General features: G+C 36.6%; 1 protein-coding gene across 1 annotated transcript; it reads right to left on the minus strand.

Annotated features, from left to right (window-relative positions):
• Positions 1-233: 233 nt before the first annotated feature.
• Positions 234-21,081, minus strand: LOC121728129 (odorant receptor coreceptor). The gene is made up of 11 exons (XM_042116241.1): positions 21,033-21,081; positions 19,881-19,980; positions 17,821-18,031; positions 11,504-11,640; positions 8,779-8,939; positions 7,560-7,746; positions 1,926-2,130; positions 1,450-1,549; positions 1,223-1,327; positions 668-823; positions 234-331 (listed from the first exon to the last, which is right to left on the minus strand). Exons 2-11 carry the CDS (start codon positions 19,978-19,980, stop codon positions 281-283), a joined length of 1,413 nt encoding a protein of 470 aa, XP_041972175.1. The 5' UTR covers positions 21,033-21,081; the 3' UTR covers positions 234-280.
• Positions 21,082-23,970: the final 2,889 nt, after the last annotated feature.

Genomic DNA, 23,970 nt, shown 5'->3' on the forward strand with positions numbered 1-23,970 from the left:
TTTAAATGCATTGCTTTGTTGTCCTTCGCTTCCTTTTGTTTCAGTGTTAACTGATTCATTTACGTAATATATTTAAACACGGCTTGTCTTAGTGAAATATATTAAAAAAAGGTTTAAAACATTCAAAGTAGCTAATTTGAACTTTCATTCCCTAAGTAAGATTTTCAGGTACTATAACGATATTATGCATGATTCTTTATTCAAAAATACTTACTTTAGAATTGACTAGCAAATGTAGAGATCATTAATTATGTAATATAATACCAGTGTTTTTTTTTGTTTATTTGAGTTGCACCAACACCATGAAGTAAGTAACAACAGCTCCAAGTACCTGTAGAAAAATAACATAAATATTAATCAAGTCTGGCTGGGGTGGCTAAAATAGTTACTTTGTTAAAAGCCAAAGCGAAACACTTGCCGAGGCATAACACAGGTTAAGGCAGACATGCTGAAGTGAAACATTCGCTGAAGCAGGAGAGGCTATCGCGTAAAACTGGTCGAAGCAAAGTACAGAGTAAAGCAAAACACAGGCCGAAGCAAAATACAGGCCGAAGCAAAACACAGGCCAAAGCAAAACACAGGCCGAAGCAAAAATACAGGCCGAACCAAAATACACTATAGTGAAACACGCGCCGAAGTGAAGCACGAATCAAAGGCAAATACTTACAGAAGCGAACAGATCCAGGGACACCGTGAAGAACTTAGCTCCGGAGATGCTCATAGCCTTCTGGCACTGCTGGCAGACGATCTGCACGAACGTCTTGGCCTCCTCCGAGCCGTCATACCATTGGCACGAGTAAGCTGCCTCCATCACGGACGAGCTCTGTTATGAAATGAAAAGAACAACCGAACCAGTTTTTAAATAAAATTAAAATCCGATAGTTTTTATGTACCATCGGAAAAATTCAGCAGAAGGCAAACCTCCGTCATTTGGTCGGGGTAGATCCATGATATGCAGAATTAAAGTTAGCCCTGGTCTATTACATGTGTTTGACAAGATCGGAAAATTTGGAGGTCCGCTTTCTTCCAATCAATCAATTTCTTCATATCTGATAGTGTCACTCTAAATACTTATTAGAATGTAAATGCATACTTGTCAGGCGTTAAGTAGAAAGCAGTTAACATAACATTTCTTCTAGCGCAGTTGGGTATATATTTCTAGAAGAATAACAATAAACATATAACAAGTTTATTTGTGTGGTATACGGTTTTACAATATTACCTCTTCAATAAGCCGGTTGCCGAAGATGCAGAAGTGGAACACCTGTCCCAAGGTGTAGCACAAGTAGCCCAGAGTGCTGAAGGCGTACACGTTGATGCCGTTTATCTAAAATCGAAATAGATGACGTGTAAACATGTAACGCGAAATACTAAAAGAAAGATAGTTAAGTATAAAGATATGAGAAACAGAAAGTGAGAACAGCTCTTCCAAGATCATTATTTGTTTACCTTTGTAGCTTGATAAGCGAGCAGGGTCAGGGTGATAGTTGATACCAACATGTGGAAAAGCAGCGCCGTACCGTACGTGTCGCCGATAGAGGTGACCAGTCTTAGGAAAAGTGTAACAAAAGTATATAAGTGTAATGCCATGGATCTCAACTCCGAAGTTAAAATTACTATTAATAGAACTAAATTAGAAAAGCATTGTACTATCGACATCGGTTATGAAAAAATATATACGAATAGTAATAATCTAAATTTCAATTACTCCAACTCTAAAACAATCGAAGATCAGGACCTGATTCACAATGCCAAAGACTCGGATTCGGAAACTTCATCGCGCGTCAACCTGTAAACGCTCGCCGTGCTAGGCATTGGCCAATGACCGCACTGTAAAGTTTCCGAATCCGTGTCGAACGGGAATCGTGAATCGCTTTGGAGGGAAGCATTAATTGATGATACTCTTAAAGTAATATCAGAACTACCTGACGACGTGCTTATGTCGTTCCACCCAGTACTTGATGGCAGATCTGGCGAGGATCTCCTGCTTCTGTGACAAGCCGTTGGGGTTGTTGTTGTTGCCGAAGGTCTGGAGTCTGCCCATGCGCGGCATCATGCCGAAGTCCTGCTGCGTCGCGTAGATCCCTCGGATGTCCATGTCAGTTGAATCAGGGATCTTCTCGGATTTGTCTAGAACAAGGAGTCGTCAAGATTGGCCTCTAATGGTATGTCATAGTCCAAAAAATTTGTAGGAGCAAAGCCCGCATGATATTGTCTACTTATTCTACGTTGCCCACCATTTGCATTGTCGACTTCAGCAGACCAAAAGTAGTATCTAATCTACCAAAAAAAAATTACGGTATGTGGTTATTTTGTGTGGTCGAAAGTTGACAATATTTTTGCTTGCGCTAAAGACACTTATGCTGCAATTGGAGCTAGACTCAGTCAGTCAATTTCAAAAGCACGAAACATAAACTTGGCAGAAAAGCTTCTCACGCGTGTGTTTCGCAAACTTTCAAAACCCGTTGTAGTTTGGATTTTGGAATGAGTAGATTGTTTGATGCGTATATTACATTGATAACTGAAAGCTTCGACTTTTTAAACTTCGATTAGAATTTAAAAAAAACGCGATTGCCTAACGGATGAGTTGGACGTTAATTATAAATTTTTGAATGAAGCGACTCATATTATAATAATGATCGAACTTCACTTGGTAAGTTCGTTTGATCATTTATTATATTCACAATATTTGGAACAATGATAATTTATATGTGGGAGAGCCATGCTTCGGCACGAATGGGTCGGCTCGACCGGAGAAATACCACGTTCTCACAGAAAACCGGCGTGAAACAGCGCTAGCGCTGTGTTTCGCCGAGTGAGGTTTACCGGAGGCCCAATCCCCTACCCTATTCCTTTCCCTACCCTCCCCAATTCCCTTCCCATCCCTACCCTCCCCTATTACCCTATTCCCTCTTAAAAGGCCGGCAACGCACCTGCAGCTCTTCTGATGCTGCGAGTGTCCATGGGCGACGGAAGTTGCTTTCCATCAGGTGACCCGTTTGCTCGTTTGCCCCCTTATTTCATTAAAAAAAAAAATTGAAAAACATACACCTACAGCTGATAGCACTCTTAATATACACCTTTTTGATTTATGAATAGATAATATTGGATACATTACAGTCATTACGCTCTGCCAACAATCAACATTATTATTTGCTAAGGTGTTGACTGTTCAAATATGAATACAATGTTATGTATACATATGTTATCATATATATTATATGATAACATATGTTTTAGATTGATTTACGTTGTCAGACATATTGCAAATAGTGCCTCACAAATGAAGACATGAGTGGATGCAGAGGTGGGTAACTAACAATTTGAAAATTGACGTTTTTTGAATAAAGGGCCGAAAAATGGTTTGGAATCAGAAAAATGAAGATTTTATGTATATAGCCAGATATAATATTATCCCCATGAAGAAGTAAGTAAGGTAATTGTTACAAGGCGTGTTGAGTAATTGTCCATATGTTATAAAATTTTAGTTACCCACTTCATCCACTCATGTCTTCAAATAATTGTAAGATAACGTCTGATAATAAAAGCTGTTACATGATTCGAAATTTCTCAATTTAATCAGACATTGTATAAATATACATAAAGAGTAAATACTCTTTGGTGTTTGAAGATGATTCCGCAAGCTGAAGCTACGGTAATTAAAAAATGTTTTGTTAAAATATTTTTTAATTACCGTAGCTTCAGTTGTAAACATAGCACAAAGCTGCAGGCTCATTGTAATTTTAAAACATTGTATATTTTAGAATATACTAGGTACGATGTTTGAGATACTTACTTGATACAATAAAATGGATTTTAATGTATTCTTTTTATGTAAGGAGAGTTACAGCCTGCTGATTGGAACATAATAATACCTCCCACACCGATTTCGGTGACGGTGGCCCGTTTCATTGAAACCAGGCCAGTTACGCGGGAGTAATTTAATTTTATAGTGCCCAAGTGTGTGCGCAGTAAACAAGAGTACTCTCTATCCTTTACTCTCATAACCCAGTGGCTAGTGGGACGGACGACCAACACGACTGGCGAGAGATCAGGCGCAGGACCGACTTTTTACATGCCCATCCGACGCATGGATCATCTTACTTGTCAGACAATCGATTGGGTGATCAGCCTGCCTTGTCCTAACCAAACTTGGAGAATATGTTTCTAACGGGGGAATCAAATATTAGAACATAGAAATATATGTTGTGATATGTGAAATAATCTAATGTCATACTATCAAGTGCATAATATTATGAACTCACGTGCTGAGGACAGATGCACTTATTTATACACGATCTTGGCAACTATTTTATGAGATCATAATGTTATCAATTTTATGAGAGGAAATAATATGTTCTTAGTTATTGCAAGTTACATTATAAATACACACACACTCATTAAAAATGAGTATTTTTTACTATCTGCTTTTAGGACAGTAATTATTATTATTGCCAATATTATTCGTTATTTAGCTCACGAAATTTATCGCATTGGAACTGTACATTTTCCGCGACAAAAATACTTTGTCCTTTCCCATCTTTCAAAGAATTTCATAACGAGAATCACCTAAATCGGTTTAGCCCTTTCGCATTTAGTTTCATAGTTATTTGCATAATATTATGTACTAGTGACCCGCCCCGGCGTCGCACGGGTATAAAATATATAGCCACTGAAAAAATGATTAATATCGATAGCCTATGATCCCTCACGTGGTCTACTTCTTATCTGTGCCAAATACCATAAAAAATGATCCTGTAGTTCGCGAGATAAGCCCTTTCAAATAATTTCCCCCGTTTTTTTCCACATTTTCCTATTAGTCTTAGCGTGATAAAATATAACCTATAGCCTTCCTCAATAAATGGGCTATCTAACACTGAAAGAATCATCAAAATCCGTTGCGTAGTTTTAAAGATTAAAGGGAACAAAGGGACATGAGGGAAAAAAAAGCGACTTTGTTTTATAATATGTAAGCATAGATATTATAGAATATAAAGGTTATTCTTACATATACCTTTCCTTTGGTGTCTAAAGATGTACAGAAAAATATTTAAAAAAATCCCTATTTGACAATTTTCGAGACAATGATAGTATAGTATATTATACATTGCCGGGTTCCTAGAAAACATACTTCCAATATATACGTATAGCCCGCTTTGCAACTCTGATTCAGAGCACATTACATTTTTTTTTTGTAATAAAATAAATTAAGAAGAAATAATTGGTTTCTAGGCCAAGTTAGGACAAATAATAGCTGTTTCTTTAGCCTGTTATATCTATTTGATGAAACAGTGACATTTATTGGGGATGAAACATACGGGTAGTTATAAGTTTCTGCAAAAGATAATTATAAATGTCCTTTTTTAAGATGTTAAATGTCCACAGAGAGTAGTAGCTACATTATAGACTTAATATCAAACGTAATATTCTACAAATTGGAGGTTTTCTTTAAGGATTTGAAAATGAATCAAAATTTGCCTACTAAGAGCATTCGCAGATGAAAGCTTTTGAAGCTTCGAGTAAAAGTATGTATCAACTGGCTGATTTCAAAAATCATTGAGAAGATGCTTTTAAGGTTCTGATCTGTAAAAAATTGAAATTTCAATAAAATACAGCTATATAACTTACTTATGGCTGGTTGGTAAAAGCGCAGTAATGACAGAAACTATGAAAGCTCTAACAAAATGTTTCATGACCTATAATAGAGTCATATACCTAGAGAGCCTTAGTATAAGCGTTGGAAAAGATAATATAATATCAAAAACCAATTTAATAGCTATCTAAGTGCCTACTAAAAGTGCTTTAGTCAAGATGGTTGGTGAAAATTTTTCATCTAGGCAGTAAAGGTCAATTAGTTAAATTTCACTTGTAAAAATACGTTAATTATTGTGTGCAGTTATACTTTTGGGCCTTTAATAGGCCTTTTACGTATTTTTGTTTAAAAAAATCATTGATATCTAAAAAGATAAGCCTCAAACTAGCAATTTACCAATTTTTACATAATTATGAATATCAGAAAAACTTTTTTTCAGTAAGCTACATCTTACTCAATGAGGAAAAGAAAGCTTTTGTAAAAGCTTAGAGAGGGTAGAAATATAACATTCCTGTAATAACCAAAAAAACTCTCAAAGAACAGTACAAAAGTAAGCTAAGACTAAAGGGGCCGAACCATTTTCATATAAATATTATCAAATATGAGACAAATATCGAAATATTAAGTATAATGAAGACCACGGACGAAGTATAGGTCCAGTTAATCCAACAGCTCCAGCTACAGCAGTTAACAAAAGGTCCAGGATGGTATTACCTACTTCACCTTTAATTCGACGAAGTGAAACCCGCTATACATTGAATTTAGTAGTGTGATTTCAGAGAATGCGGCAATGTATAACCGGCTAAACGTATACATTAGGCATAATTATAGGTACAATATGAAAGCAGTATTGTCCAAATTATTATTGAGTCGCATGATTCAGATAGTTAACAATAAATAACTATTGCTAAAGTGTAACTTAGATCATTATAAATATCTTAAATGACATTATTTAAAAACAAATGATCGACTTTGGTTTCCATTTTTCGATTTTTTATATTATTTTTCTTTGAAACATATAAAATAGTTTTTTTTTATTAAATTTAGAATAGTTTTTTAATAGTATAGGTAATACAGAAACCTCATTAAAATATGGAATAATTTTTGAGCTAGAATTTTTTAAAGTAAACGTATAGCCCGCTATTTAGGGTCGAATTAAGGGTTAAGTAGACCTACTCTGAAAGTTATTTTTTTAAAGAAAATTAGGGGGCAAACGAGCTAACAGGTCACCTGATGGAAAGCAACTACTATCGGCCCTTGGCCACTTGCAACATCAGAAGAGTTGCAGGTGCGTTGCCGGCCGTTTAAGAGGGAATACACTCTTTTCTTGAAGGTTTGCAGGTCGTTGTGGTCCGGAAATACTGCTGGTGAAAGTTGATTCCAGAGTTTTACGGTGCGTGACAGAAAATTGCTCGAAAAACGCACGGTGAATGACTGCCATTCATCAAGGTGATAAGTATGGTATATTTTTCGCGTGGAACGATGGCGGAAAGTTGCAGGAGGTATGATTCCAAACCTCGGAACACTCCCCGTGATACAACCGATAAAGGATGCAGATTGACGCCACATCTCGGCGTAATTCCATCATATAATAGCTCCCACACCGGTTTCGGTGACGGTGGCCGGTTTCACTGAAACCAGGCCAGCTACGCAGAAGTAATTTTATAGTGCCCAAGTGTGTGCGCAGTATACAAGAGCACTCTCTATTCCTTTACTCAAATAACCCAGTGGGACGGAAGATCGACACGACCGCCGAGAGATCAGGCGCAGGACCGACTTTTTACATACCCATCCGACGCATGTATCATCTTACTTGTCAGACAATCAGGTGATCAGCCTGCATTGTCCTAACCAAACTTGGAAATGTATTCAACGCGGGAATCGAACCCACGACCTCCGAGTCAAGAGCCGCATTCTATACCACTAGAGCACGGAGGCGTAATTCCATGCCGACTTTTCAACATACCTGCCGAGGAAATCCGGAACAGCTCAGCGGTATTCGGTCTGTACGTGTCCAGGGAGGCGCTTATCTCCATGAGCGGCTTCATGATGGCCTTGAGGTGCTGCAGCTGCTCGCACGCGAAGATCAGCCACGAGGAGAACATGAGGTCCAGGAGGTTCGCTATCGACATGGAGAACAGGAGCCAGTACACCTGCAGAAGAAAAGACGCAGGAGAGTATAAGATGAAGCAGATTTTGAGTAACAAAGCGGAAATTTGTACTGATTGCTGTTAGAAACCAAATATGGGGGCAAACGAGCGAACGGGTCACCTGATGGAAAGCAACTACCGTCGCCCATGGACACTCGCAACATTAGAAGAGACGCAGGTGCGTTGCCGGCTAAGGAGCAGTTTGCAAAGTTCCGTGGTGTTGCAATGCATTTTAATAGACATTCGGAAAATGCAGCCCGATAGCACAAGGAGCAATAAACTTAATGTATCTTCTAGTTTTGTTTATTAACAAAACTAAACTTTATTAAGTTTAGTAGATCTTTAAAAAATGTGAACAGCTAATATATTATGATCTTCGTTTTTAGGCTTCCGTACCCAAAGGGTAAAAGCGGAACCCTATTACTAAGACTTCGATGTATGTCTGTCCGTCTGTCCGTCCGTCTGACTGTCTACAGGCTGTATCTCAAGGACCGCCATAGCTAGACTTCTGAAATTTTCACAGGTTGTGTATATCTGTTGCCGCTATAACAAAAAATACTAAAAACAAAATAAAATAAATATTAAAGGGGGATCCCATACAACAAACCTGTTTTTGGCTCGTAATCAATAATGGGAGTAGATTGGCACTTGGAATTCTCACAATATTCTTAATTATATTTGTACTTTAATAATTAATAATAAAATTTCAATAAAATAAATAATTAAGGGGGGCTGCCATACAAAAAACCACATCTTTTACGTGCGCGATTCCAACTCGCCCTTGGCCGATTATTTTTACATACCGAATCATGGTAAGGCACTACCAATTACCAAGAAAAACTAGAGATATTACCGAAAGATGTTGCACAACATCTGACACTGGAGTCAATATGTCAAAATTGAATATTGAATAATATGAAATTATTCAATATTCAATTTTGACATCACACAATATTATGTATGTATTGTGTTTTACATATTGTGTTGTGTGGTGACAAAATAAAAATGTTCTTATTCTTATTCTTATTAACTGACCTGAAAAACAAACGCGAAGATGTACATCGGTCCATGGAACGCGTCGAACGGGTACCAGGCCTTCACTGGCAGGCGTGGTACCGGCTCCGTGTAGGTCCCGTTAGTCTCCTTGTCCACCAGGTACCGGACTGACTCGTCGAAAAACGTGATCGTCACCCATGCTGAGAAGTGTGGCATAATTTGAACAATTAACTTCATACAGTATTACCTCGAGGGAAACCTTTGAAATTTTCTTTCCGACGATTAATTAACTTTATTTTACAAAATCCTTTCCTAAATGACGAAGTTATTCGCAAAATAACATAAAAAGCGGTGGAATTGAGAAACCTGCTTCTTTTTTGTTAGCGGCCAATTCAGACCGCGACGCGACGAGGCGCGGCATAAATTTATAAATGGATTTGACAGATTTCAATTGCGTGAGACGTCTTGCCAATCTGTCAAATCCATATAAATTTATTTAGAAATGCATCTACGCGTCGCGTTGCGGACTGAATCAACCCTAAATAGGAATAATGGGTAGTTATATCATTACTCATGTGGTTATAGCTATTATATTAATGGCAGTGTATAGAAGACATGAATATAAATGGTATAAGTATTGCCAATGGGCACTCAAAACACCCGAGGATTTGATGGCTTTTAAGAGAGAAAAGCTCGTAAAGGTTGGCAAGTCGTAATAATCCGCAAAACCGTACAGTTTTTTCTAGGGTTGCCACCCGTACTTTATTATAAAGTATTGTACGTTATTTCAGGCAATTGTACTTTGTACTTCACGAAAATAATAAAGTACGCAAAAATACTTTATTTCAAACTAGATGACCCGATGAACCTCGTATCACCTATCTCTCGAGTTTTAAAGAAACTAACAAAGTACAGAATTCATTTTTATTTATACAGATAATTTTATAAATTGTACTTTATTTTGATACTGTGTAGTGTTTTTTTTCTCACCTAAAGTTGCCAATGTACTTTATTTGCAAAAAATAAAGGTGGCAACCCTAGTTTTTTCTTAAGCATTGTCTACATCATAAGACTTTAGGTAAGGTGCACGGTGGACTGCTTCTTAAAAAGTTGATAAGGATGATAATGGTCATAATATTATATGGAACAGTGGAGAAAAGCTTCAGAAAGTATATAGCGCGTCCAAACATATTTTAAAGCCATGCTTTGGCACGAATGGGCCGGCTCGACCGGAGAAATACCACGTTCTCACAGATAACCGGCATGAAACAGCGCTTGCGCTGTGTTTCGCCGAGTGAGTGAGTTTACCGGAGGCCCAATCCCCTACCCTATTCCCTTCCCTACCCTCCCCTATTACCCTTTTCCCTCTTAAAAGGCCGGCAACGCACCTGCAGCTCTTCTGATGCTGCGAGTGTCCATGGGCGACAGAAGTAGCTTTCCATCAGGTGACCCGTTTGCTCGTTTGCCCCCTTGTTTCATAAAAAAAAATACCACTACATACAATTTTATTTTCCTTATCTTCAAGGGCTATTTTGATATAATAATATAATGAAAATATTATGTCTGTCTGTTACCTCTTCACGTCTTAACCACGGAACCGATTTTGCTGGAATTTGGTATAGAGATACTTTAAGTCCCGGGAAAGGACATAAGATACTTTTTATCCCGGAAAATAGAAGGTTCCCGCATGATAAACTAATTTTGGCGCAACGGAGTTGCGCGCGTCATCTAGAAGATAAATAAAACTTTTAAGGCAAATATTTTTAACTCTGCAGTGTAGCTCATCTAAGTGTTACCCCATTAAAAAGATCACAAAGTAACTACGAAGCAGAAGTTAAGTCGTTAAAACTTTCCATATTCGCTCGGTTTAACCGTCGCTCGAGTTTGATAGAGTTTATTGTTGTCAATCATAAGAACTCGTAAAAGGATCGAGGAGCTGAAGTTTTTTATGAAAATGACGAGATTCCCCGCTCCTTTCTCCTTCAATTAAAAACAAGGAAAGTGTCATTAAACTGAGATTAACGGCTTTCAGCTGAAGTTGTTTTTATGAAAAAACAATATAACGGGATTACTTCTTTTAAAAGAATGATAAAGAATAAAAGATGGAAGGTAAAATATATGTGTTTAAACCCAGATTCTACAACCCTGTCGGACGTCGGACAAGGTTTATATTTTATATTTCGGGGATAAACTCTGTTTTTAAACAAACGATATAATAATAAACAAAAGTTAAGTCAGTAAACGCATATGGTAGTTCAAGTCTTAGCATTGTGACAAACCTATTGGCATTGTCAATATAATATTATTATCTACTATACAAGGTGTAAAAAAACTAAGTGATAATACTTTAGGGTGTGTATGTATTCCTTGTAGAGTTCACTGTGTAAGTAGCAGCGCTGAAAGACCAAATTTTTTTCACTTTTGTTTGGGCAAGCGCCCAAGCGTCACGAGTTTTCTCCTACAAAAGTGAAAAAAATTGGTACGTCTCTACGAGGAACACGTACACACCCTAAAATATTATCATTTATCACTTAGTTTTGTTACACCCTGTAGATAGTTTTAAGATGCTACAATCTACATGAACAAACATTTAACATATTACTATCAGAGAAATTGATTCATCTAAGACAATTGTAACTCGGCCAATCTACATAACTTGGCCAAGCTCAACAGATCACAATTAACATTGACTTGACATAATCCAACCAAATAACGTAGTCTGCCATTACCTTACCATCCGAGCTTCTTATCTTCTAGTACTTACATATAACGGAGAAGACGGTCATGCCCATGATGAAGTAGAGGAGCCTCCTCATCTTGGTCAGCGCGATCTGGCAGTACCTGGCGTTGGACTCCGTGAACAGAGGGTGGCTGTTCGATTGGTTCCATACTGCCAGCGTCCTGGAAAGAAACAGCAATTGTATTCAAGTGATTGTCTAAACAACAGAAGCGCTGTGATTGGATATTCATGTTATTGTCAAACCAATAAGCGGGCTGTGATTGGTCCAAAAATCATACTGAAACTTATTCGAAAATCAGAATATTTGGGGTTCTGGGCGACCACCAGACTATTGATATTTCTAAACTTAGGCATATTTTTTTTTTAATGAAAGAAGGGGGCAAACGAGCAAACGGGTCACCTGATGGAAAGCAACTTCCGTCACCCATGGACACTCGCAGCATCAGAAGAGCTGCAGGTGCGTTGCCGGCCTTTTAAGAGGGAATAGGGTAATAGGGGAGGGTAGGGATGGGAAGGGAAAGGAATAGGGGAGGAAAGGGAATTTGGCCTCCGGTAAACTCACTCACTCACTCAGCGAAACACAGCGCAAGCGCTGTTTCACGCCGGTTTTCTGTGAGAACGTGGTATTTCTCCGGTCGAGCCGGCCCATTCGTGCCGAAGCATGGCTCTCCCACGTATAATAATGAAGCGCTCTTATCGCTAAGATAATGGTTAGTTTAGTTAGTCTTGGGAATTAGATTAACATACGTAAGTGACGCATAATTATGTGGCGTATCGATAAAATGATTAGTACATAATATTTAAGTAATAGTATGGCATATCGATTAAGTTCGAACGTATTATTACAAAACGTAACCGGACACTCAACTATCCCGTCAAACTTGAAAGGCTGTTTCATGAGTGTCGACAAACCTTGACTAAAGTGATACATGTTCATAATTTAATGATCATCTTAGAAAGACGTTGAGAAAATTAACCAAGATTGGTGTTGTTTTGTATAGTCCTGCCCTACTCAATTGTAGGACTGAGAATAATTATTTATGAACACGAACCTTTTTCTTTATCGCTTCTTTATAGAATCACCGATAAAAATATATGAAATTGACATAAGAGTTCGTTAATATTAAGACGTTGACGTTCGACTCGTCTAATGTCAATTCCCACACATTTTGATCGACGATTCTATAAAGAAGTATTCTATATATATATATAGAGAGATAAGAATTGCTCGTTTAAAGATATAAGATTATGTAATCATGAATTAATTATACTGTATTACCATTAATTTGTGAGTATAAAACATTATTATTTCGCGATTTATCACGCTTCGTTTATTAGGTAGTTGGCAAGATTTAAGGCTCTGAGTCACGGGCGATACAGAAATAAACCTTAAAATTTTCCATTTCAGTAAACATTTTCCAAAAGATGCTGATGTAAAATAATTATCGGTTACTAGAATATGACCCTATTTCCTAAATTTTCAATAGTAGACTTCCAGGAAAATTAATTTAAAATTCGAACACAAATTGTTCAGTCAAAGGGCTGTTTGATCGAACGGCTATTTTAACCAGTTTTCTGCGACATTAGACATAATATCTATACTTTTGAAATTGGCTATGACGATTCTTTGAGTCGCGGGAAAGGATATAGCATATTAATTATGTTTCTATTCCTAAAAGGCCGGCAACGTCCCTGCAGGCTGCAGCTCTTGCGATGTTGCAAGTGTCCCTGGGCGACGATACTTTCTTTCCATCAGATGACCTGTTTTTGGTCTTCGTTTGTCCCCTTATTTTATTTAGTAAGAAATTCACAACAAAGCGGCCACGTCATAATCAATCTTTTTAGGGCTTGACTAACTTAAAATAACCACCGCCGCGTTAGAAAGAAAAGTGTCATAGCGTCGCGGGCATGCCTCACGTTCGCTGTTGACTGCGCTATAACGCATGCCCTTGATGAACAAAAGCACAATGTGCAAAGCTATTGATTCACTTATGCGTACTCGCAGGTATATCAATGCCTTTAAAGGCACAAGGATAAAAGAAAATACGCCTTCTCTGAGTTTTCCTTTTGTGTTGGCGTAATAAATGGAAATTATGTGGAAATGAATTTCCACAGCTCTTAGCGTTAAATTGTTTATTACCTCACACGATTTCGTTGTCTATTTTCATCTCTTTTTCTTTTTTAATTTGAATTGTATTCACACAAAGATCTCAAGAGCTCTGGGCGTTTCTATTTTTTCGATGTTCTATAATACTTTAATGTAATAACTATAATGTAATGTAACGAAAATTTAAAAAAAAATTTTAAATGTAATGTTATGGGTCGCAGAAGCCTGAAATAAATGATTTTATTTGATTTTATTTTATTTTGATTTTATTTTTATTTTTTATTATTATAATACTAAGCTCTAACGAAACTATTTTAATAATCATCACTTAAAAGAAACTTTTTAGGCTATAATTTGTTAAGAAAGTATAACAGTAATTTTAAAGTATTTATTCAGTGCATTGCTATCTAGTAATAAGGCCGCCCTTGTGACACCTATGTAATATCTTGTTTATATTCTCTCTTTAATGTGTGCGCAATAAAAAATATTTGATTGATTGATTGATATTTTGCCACTATAAAATTCTTAGGCAAATTCGCCAAAACTAAAAGTAACACAAATACATATAAGTTTAAAATATTGTGGATGTATAAAAAAGTAGGCCAAACTGCTAATTCTCAGATAATTTCACCACAGGGATCAATGACTGGGACAAATTGGGTGATAAAAAATTTCCGATTTCCTGCTTTAATAATAACCTAACCCAGGGGTTCCCAAACTGTGCACCGATGCGCGGCGCCCTGGTGCGCCGTGGAAAGGCAACAGGGGCGCCGTGAGTCCATTCTCCATCATTATCCGAAACCACAAATATTACAAAATTAAATTTGACTACTAATTATGTAATGCAGATAGATATTATAATCAAATATTTTTTTAATTATCAATTATACCTGCTTAACCTAACTGTAATCAGTATAATATCTTTCTTATAGCCAGGTAGAGTATGGCGCCGTGACAAAATATTGCGACGGGTAACTGCGCCGCAGGCTGAAAAAGATTGGGAACCCCTGACCTAACCCAAAATTGGGATTACATTATTATTCATGTCACGGGAGTGACACAAACCAGACAACACTTCGGAGATTAAAAACGCCAAAGCTATTCAGGGATATTTTACCTCTCATAGCACCTTTATGTCAACGACATAAGAAATATTTTCCTACTCCAAGGAAAAACTGAATCACAATATAAATAACATATAGTAGACCATATTTTATTTATTTATTTAAATCAGGCTGCGTAGGCCCATACAATATATACCTTAATGACTATCATACATAAAAATTATATAAACTTAACAATTACACATTATCACGAATTAACGGCGACGTGACGCGCGCTTCATTCCGGAGTCTCCCCCGGAACCTTCGGTAAACCACATCAGTCGGCCGGAATTCCTTCGCTTCAAAGGTCGGGAGAAGATGCGTCGGTACTCTCACAACTAAGTTGACCTTGTGGCGAGACTGCAGACGCTCGACCCTCAAGTGGAGGGATGTCTTCTTACTGATGTAGTCCACGACGTCTTCGACCTCCATGGACCAGTGCAGGCGGGATATGTACAGGGGCGTCGCGGGGACCTCGCTTCGCAGACGCAGCTCAGGTACATATGGCGCGGTGCCGCGATGGTTGCGGGCGGCGGGCTTCTTCTTCCTTCTCTCCACCAGTATGAAGGCCTCCTCATCGCACCTCCTCATTTCACAGTATTCAGTATTATATTAGTATTATATTATTCACAGTACTCAGTAGACACACACATAAGCGTGATTTCAGGGAACTTAAAGTAGTTTTAAATTCTAATAGAGTTACTAAGCGTTGCGATGTGAATTGTGATTTGTGATGCATTTATTTACCGACTTTTAAAAAAGAGGAGTTTTCTTAATTCAACCGTATGTTAATGTTACTTTAATTTTTAAATTAAGGTTTAAAAACTAAACTTTAATACACTTGCCGCCTTTACCCTCAGTATTGGTGCCTGTTCCGATTTTGAATGATTTTTAAAACGAAACGATATTTAAAACGAGTCGCATAACCTCGTCATATTGCAATTTGCAATGCGAATAGCTGACTGTAAAAGATCCGTCGTCATACTATGGGTATGACGACGGATCCGGCCGATCCGGGCATCCGTATGGGTATGAAGACGGCATTTTTTTTTCAGTTCCCAGCATTGTTGTCATAGAAAAAGTTGTTCATTTTGACGGGCTCATTTGATGGTTTCAAGGATAACGGTGTTTACACTAACACACTGTGTAGCTTATCTCAATTTCGATATAACTTAATTACAGGGATGAGTTAATCTACTGTATGATAATACAATGGCTGAACGGTATACACAAACATTTTGTTCTCATAAACTGTCAGGCGCTGAAAATTAATATTTTATGTTGTTTGTGTTGCGTGGACTCCACGAAAAAGCTGTCTATCGAGCGAAATGCTTGTTCGTATTTTTCTGTGTTTTCTCAGAGTGCCAATTTCTTTTTTTTGTTTTTTATCTATTTATTATAGGGGTTTTGTAGGTGACCGACTATGCCATCCCTATGAAACAAAATATCACTCCGTGTTTAGACTGTCTAATAATTGCAGTCATTGAATTAAAAACGAATTGTCTTGATATTGTTTTGTCATAAATACTAGAGAGACTATCATTTACTGCTTTTATCATACACCGAGACTGCATCCAAACATTTTTATAATACGATTGTTTAGTAGAACCGACCTACTATATTGTAAACGTAAAAATAATGTAATTTGGGATCAAAATAAAAAAACTGTTTTTATTTCAAAATTTCGATTTACTAATGTGGATGTAGGTAAATAAAAGTTTTAAGACAAATATTTTTACTCTAGGTATATAATATTCTGAAATAGACGAAACAAACTAAGTATTGCATGCAGACAAAGTCGCCAGTAAAAGCAAGAATAGTTATAAGAACTTGTGTCATATTGTCGCAAGTATTATAACTCATCCAAGGACGGAAAACATACCCCTCTGTAAATAAGTAGATAGTTGCATGAATTATAAATTACAATTCACCGAATAGGTACAGTCGATAGTGGGACTATTAAAAGTTTTTTAACCGAAATTATATCGACGTTTATACTGTGTAATTACGTCATTTTAATTATGAGTATCGATTTAATATTATGTATGATATTTAATGTACCGTAACTTCTTGGTGGAAATTCATGTTTCACAGTAATAATATACACTTTTCATGCACTTTTTCCACTTTTATTAATTAACAATTATGTTTCACACGACCGGTTTCGATAAAATCACTACACCTGATGATGATTTTATTGAAACCAGTCGTGTGAAACATAATTGTTAATTAATAAAAGTGGAAAAAGTGCATGAAAAGTGTATATTATTACTGTTAATATTATGTTGTAATTAAAAAAATGGCTCAATCTTGCTAAACTATAATTAGTAACATAAAACTGCACATACCACAAAAACATAATAATTAATAATTATAAATATGTAAATGTGCCGAAATTGCGCCGAAATCACGCGGATTCGGAAACCGTTTAACGATCCTATGTCCTCTAACCCAAAGTATTTTCATACCACTCCGGAAGCGTCGACAGAAGTTATTTAACGAAATAACAGTAGCCCTAGCATGGCCACAGTAGAAATACGAAAGTATAGAAACACGTGGCGAAGATAAACTGAAGGTACCGTTCCGATCTTTATCGCGGCTAACCGCGACCAACAAAAAATCAAATAAAATGCCACTTTATGTCATAGACTAGGTATAGTCTAAAATTCAAATAAAATGCCACTTTATGGCATAGAGTATTAAGTATATACTATAATATAGTATATGTCATAAAGTGTCATTTTATTTTAATTTTTGTCGGTCGCGGTTAGCCGCGGTAAAGATCGGAGAACGGTACCTTCAGTGGGGCTAAAATGGTCGCATTTAGCAATTTCTCTCAATCAATTCAGCAAATGAATTGTCAAAACTTTCAAACTGACAAAATATGTCAAATTAGTACAAATTATTAGACATGGATTACAAGCAGAATTGCATTTTGCGATTTTAAAAAATGAATTATTTTATGATTCATAATAATATGATTCTCCAAAGCGACCATTTTAGCCCCGCAGTTTATCTCCGCAGTATTTCTATACTTACTTTCGCATTTCTACTGTGGCTACGCAATACAACGCTATCTATATCGGGCTAGAATTTTTCTCCTGCAAAGTTACAATCAACACTTGACTTACCGATAGAAGTTCTTCGAGGTCACACCGAAGAACAGCAGCTTAATGAGAGTATGTGCGAAGAACAGCACGGTGATGGTGTTGGCCGTGAGCTCGTTGACCTCCTCCGAGTACTTGGCCATGTTGATGCCCATCAGCACGAACTGCACCACGATGAGGAACGCGTGGACGCTCGCGTAGATCTTGCGGAGAAGGAGGGACATGCCCGCATTGTCTAGAGTTAGAATGATCCTTGTGAGTTAGAATGAAATGATTAATGATGTTTTTAATTATCATGCAAATTGTATTATATGTAAATAATATCATGCAATTGAGGATTATAACTTAATAGTTGAAAATTTCAAAAATCAATATTTAGCGAGTTGTTATAAGTATTCCGTTTATTTCTGCATGACTAAAAGTTAAATTTTATTTAACAAAAGTGACCGGATTCAACCGGGCATTTTCTGAAACCCGGTTGGATTTGACTTGAAGTCACGTCACGTCATTTCATTTCACGTCACGTAAAGTAACGACACGACACTACACGTAACGTCACGTCACTTCACGTCGCGTAACGTCACGAGTCACGACACGACACGACGCGACTTGACTATTACTTTTCAATGTACTCTCGAAGAGCCCTTTTATTTGGTACCCATATTGCAGAAGTGCTTTAAAATATTCTCCTATCTTGGATAAGCTGCCATATTGGATATAGAATGACGTTACACGTTTTCGAGTTACTTTCAATGAGCCCTTACATTTGATAACCCATATTGCATGGGATGAGCCGCCATGTTGGATGTAGAATGAAATTACATTCGTTTTCGAGTTACTTTCAAAAGCCCTTTGATTTAATATCCATGTTGTACGACTGCATAGAAAATAATTATTTCAAAATCCTGCATGGTCGGCCATATTGGATTTAAAGTAATGTCACATACCATATCGTGCATTATCATCCAAACTAAACGCGTATGCAAAATTTCAGATCAATCAGTTAAATATATCTAATTCAAAATTGAGTTCGAAAATTCCACCGCAACATACATACTTAGATACAGAGAAAGTTAAATAAAAGCTTTTAAAAAATCAAACAATGCCAAATATCCTTAAAGACTAATAAAGTATTGATGACTGGTTCTCACGACGTTCTTGACCACGGCATTGGCGTACCCTCACAAGTTCAACTTCAATGAAATACCTTCACATTTGCAAGGATCACTTAATAACACTTAAGTGTTTCAAGAATTTTCCATGCAAAGTGCCTTCTTTAAGGAAAAGTAATTATATTTTCACTTTCATAATATTATAAGCGCTTTTTGTTTGTCTACTTTCGTTCATCACTACGACATTTGACCATCGTTTTCATATAGGTAATAATACTCGTATAATATTTAGACGTAGCAACTTAACCAAGTTTTGAATTATGTAAATCTAGCAATTACTGAAATTAGCAGCAATTTGACCAAAGACTGGATTAATAAATATATTTTGAATACATTGCCAACATAGCTTTTTGAAGTTAAAAGTCTTAATTTTCTTAAAATCAATTTATATACATATATTGAATCGATTGTGATAAAACTTTTATCTGCATGATAATTGAACAAATAATGCCTCTATGATCTAGTGGTATAGAGCGCTCTAGACTCGGAGGTCGTGGGTTCGAATCCCGCGTTAGAAAAATGTTATTTCCAAGTTTGGTTAGGACAATGCAAGCTGATCACCTGATTGTCTGACAAGTAAGATGATCCATGCGTCGGATGGGCATGTAAAAAGTCGGTCCTGCGCCTGATCTCTCGCCAGTCGTGTCGGTCTTCCGTCCCACTGGGTTATGAGAGTAAAGGAATAGGAAGTGCTCTTGTGTACTGCGCACACACTTGGGCACTATAAAATTACTCCTGCGTACCTGGTCTGGTTTCAATGAAACCGGCCACCGTCACCGAAACCGGTGTGGGAGCTATTATTATTATAATTGAACAAAATTAATAATTAATATAAATAATATTTATATTAATTATTAATTATTTATTAAAATCGATTCAATATTATTGAATCGATTTTAATAAAACTTTTACCTGCATGATAATTGAACAGGAAATGTCCAAACAGTTGCATCAACTTGATGTTCGGCATCAAATCGGACACGAGGCCCTGCGTCTTCTGTTTCGTCATCATCTACAAAGATAACCTTTTCAATTACACAATCCATTTTTGTATTTTCATCATTATAAGTAAAAGTGTCAAAAATTATATACAGTTATTTTGAGCAATGAGCATTTATCTAAATAGATAGTAAAGGTCTACCAAAATCTGATGGCTTTGGATAGCAGATTTTCAAAAAATATCCTCGATCATTCGATATTTTTTTATAAATTTGCATGTTTCACACGCAAAACCAGCCGCTATCAGGAAAAACAATCAAAATGTGTTATTTTAATTACCCCGGTATTGCTAGAGCCAATTTCTTTTCTCACTTTTGCCATCTGAGGGGTTAGTGCGAGTTTTATTCGATCATACGCATCGAGCGCGTAAACGCGAATTTATATGGGATCAAAGCAGTATCCACGTTAGCCAGTAGATGGCGCTTTGATCCCATATAAATTCGCGTTTACGCGCTCGATGCGTATGATCGAATAAAACTCGCACTAACCCCTCAGATCCTGGTAGACCTATAATATAGTATACCTACCTATATAATATAATATTATACTCTTTATTCTTTTCAAAATCATCTAAAATTCGTACTATATGAATTTATACAAATTGGAGGCTTCAGTGCTTCGATTGACTTAGTGCAAACACAAAACAAATGATTCAGATAGAATATTAAGTGTGTTCAAAGCCTACTGCTGGAATAAAGATGTTTAGGAAAAAAATTATTTTCGGAAAAAAAATCTCTTTTATACAGTGTGCATTGAGCGGGTATCATCAGCTCACTAGCTGTCCCGGCAACGTTGTTTTGCCATAAAATGATTTTTCCTGCTTTTCTCTTGAAGTTTTTTCTGTTTTTTTTTCTATAGACCTCACGGAGGCGAGAAATCGGTTCGTGCGTTCTGGAGTTACAGTGTCAGGAAGAAAAACACGACTTCTTTTTATATATTAGATGAGTTATGCTCATGAGCTGATGATAGGTAATTATTGTTTTTATATCTAATCGCCTAAGATAAGAAATAGATAATCGCCCAAAACGTCTGGAGATAATTTTAAAATATCTAATATTTTATTACCTTGACTGATTATTTTAACACTGTCGTGTTCTATCGGCCTACATCGATCAAATGGTCCTCTGCGAAGTTCGCTGACGTGGTCAAAGCCATGGGAAGGTGCAGCTGGCTCGTGTGAATCCACACACAACTGTTTAATAATGGAGGAGTCATTTCTAGCAGTCCCTGTGGTTATTGATTGTTTGCACCTCACAAATTCATTACCAGGTCGATGTGGTCAATATTAGCTTATTTGCTGACTTCGCTTTTATTGTCCAATTCACTATTACATCCTAAATATTTGATGTATGTCACGACGATCATATTGTTCTGTTGCATGTTTTTCGCAGTTTTCCCAAAATTTCCTAATGTTTGAATCTTTGCTGAACTACATTTATACCAAAATAAACCAAATCATTCCAGGCGTTAAGTTTTAACGAGACATTTTATTTTGAAGTTATTATCATTATCATCATTTATTATTATTTTCAACCCCCGACGATAACGAAAGTGTTTTAAATAGATATAATATGTTAATCTAACTGTCTGTGTATGATTGCATATCGATTAATAACCTAATCTAGATTTTTTATTTGATAATTGTCTTGATTTATCGTTAGCTATAATTTATCACAATCAGCTTGCTCATTGCTAGACAATTTAAAAATTGTATATTGTAGTAGATAAAAATAACATTTTTCTATCATTCTGTAATAATATAACTATTATAATGTATAAAATATGTATGAAAACAAGACGGACTTATAAAAATCAAAATATATTTCTGCATCAACAAAAAATTTGTATCTTGTTCGGACCCCAACTATTTGTCCAAATATTAACCGGGTTTTACGACAAAGGGAACATTTCATAATTTTGCAAGCGTGGCCCGTCACCGGCAGAACAATCGTGGGTTACAATACAAGATTAAGTGGTGATGTGGGTCGACGTCGACCCCTGAGCATTGTTGAGAATCGAAAAATGAACAGAATTGTGATCTACAATTGTGTAGTCAATTTGAAAGGAAAATCGATGTTCATTGAGACTTATTGCAAGCAATTTTCAAAATATTTTTAAAGCTTTGTTTAGACTACGCCATAATATTATAATAACACAGAATTAAAGCTCATAGAACAACAATACGTTTGCACTAGCTAGTTGAGTATTATTAAGTAAGGGAACCATTAATGAAACTAAGAGAACGTAACCCCCAAGATAAAGAAACAGCAATCCAAATCTTGTAGAATATCAAATATTGTTGTCTACAGAGAAAAGGCATATTTTGACAAACGATAAGCAATAACCCAGACTGGCGCGAATGGCCAAGAATATATGACGCCATTTATGTTAAAGTGTGTCTATTTGCAAGTATTATCTCGTTCACGAACTGCCGTCATTCTGTCTAGTGTCTGCTAGACAAGGGACAGAGGCCCTTCGTATACAACTGTTACCACCTCAGAACAGGGAAATAAGGAGAAGTGTTATGTAGCGCCGTTTATATGGAAACCTATGTCGCCGACTTCAATGACACTATATTGTCAGAATAGTGTCAACGGTACACGGTCTAGTGATGTCCGGTCTATCTACGGTGTCGATTAATTATTACTAGAGATCGCCCAATGGTCGAAATTCGACCTTACTTGCAATGACAATAGGACTACTACCTATATTTAAAAAAAATATTGACTTCATCATAGTTTTTTTCAATTCTTGTCTCTAGGACTCAGCTGATCTCAGACTGGCCGTTTAAGCATTGTCTAATAGTATCTAAAATTAAATAAAAAAAACAATAATCCATTTTCAATTTGTCAACTTGTTGTCAACAGACTTCAACCATAAATAAAAAAGTATAATTCGTATAGGCTTGTCACTCAAAAATCTGTCATTTTTCCTAGTAGTAGTGTCGTAGTGTGTGTAACGTTTTATTTGTTAAAAATATATATGATAAAAGCATAATTTTAAAATAATATTAGCTCGATGCACTCCTTCACTATATAAACTATAACTGTGCGAAATTTCATGCACCTACGTTTCCCCATTTTTCGTAAAAAGGGTTACAAAATTTTTCTCTCACGTATTAATATATAGATTACGACGATCGATTATCGGATCAGTAGTTTTTGTGTGATGCTGGAACAAACATACAGACAGAAACAAAAAACTAGCCACAGTTTTGGCTTCTATAGCGATGTAGTAACATCCCTCGCTTATTGTTTTTTGAATATCTTTAAGAAGGAAAAAAAGGGACCGCTTCGGCTTCGGCTTCGGCTTCGGCGGCCGAAGCCTTCGGCCAAATAAACCACCTTCGGCGAAACCTTCGGCTTCGGCCTAAAACCCGGCCGAAGCCGAAGCTTTGCCGAAGGTCCGAGCAAAAGTCCTTAAGTCTAGGAGGTGAGCAGGAGTGAGGGGGGGGGGGGTGACAAAAGTCTAAATTTTTGTTTTTTTGGCTAATAACTAAAATACGATGCGTTGTAGCAAAAATGTTCTACAATGAAAAAAAACTTATTAAATTCTCTATAATTTTGATTCTACACACATTTTCTGTATTCTCATCCTTTTTCGAACTACACGCTCAGAAAAAGTGAAAAAAAAAGTGTTTTATCTATACTAATATTATAATTCTACAGAGTTTGTTAGTTTGTTTGAACGCGCTAATCTCAGGAACTACTGGTCCGATTTGAAAAATTCTTTCAGTGTTAGATAGCTCATTTATCGAGGAAGGTTATAAGTTATATTTTATTACTCTAAGACTAATTAGGAGCGAAGAAATAGAGGAAAATGTGAAAAAAACGGGGAAAATTATATGAAAGCGCCTATTTGAACGCGATAATCTCAGGAACTACTACTTATCCGATTTTAAAAACTCTTTCAATGTTCGATAGCCCATTCATCGAGGTAGGCTATAAGCTATATTTTATCACGCTAAGACATTAGTCTAAACGGAACTAAGAAATAGAGGAAA

This window comes from Aricia agestis, chromosome 6, assembly GCF_905147365.1.
Source record: "Aricia agestis chromosome 6, ilAriAges1.1, whole genome shotgun sequence".
Lineage (NCBI taxonomy): Eukaryota > Metazoa > Arthropoda > Insecta > Lepidoptera > Lycaenidae > Aricia > Aricia agestis.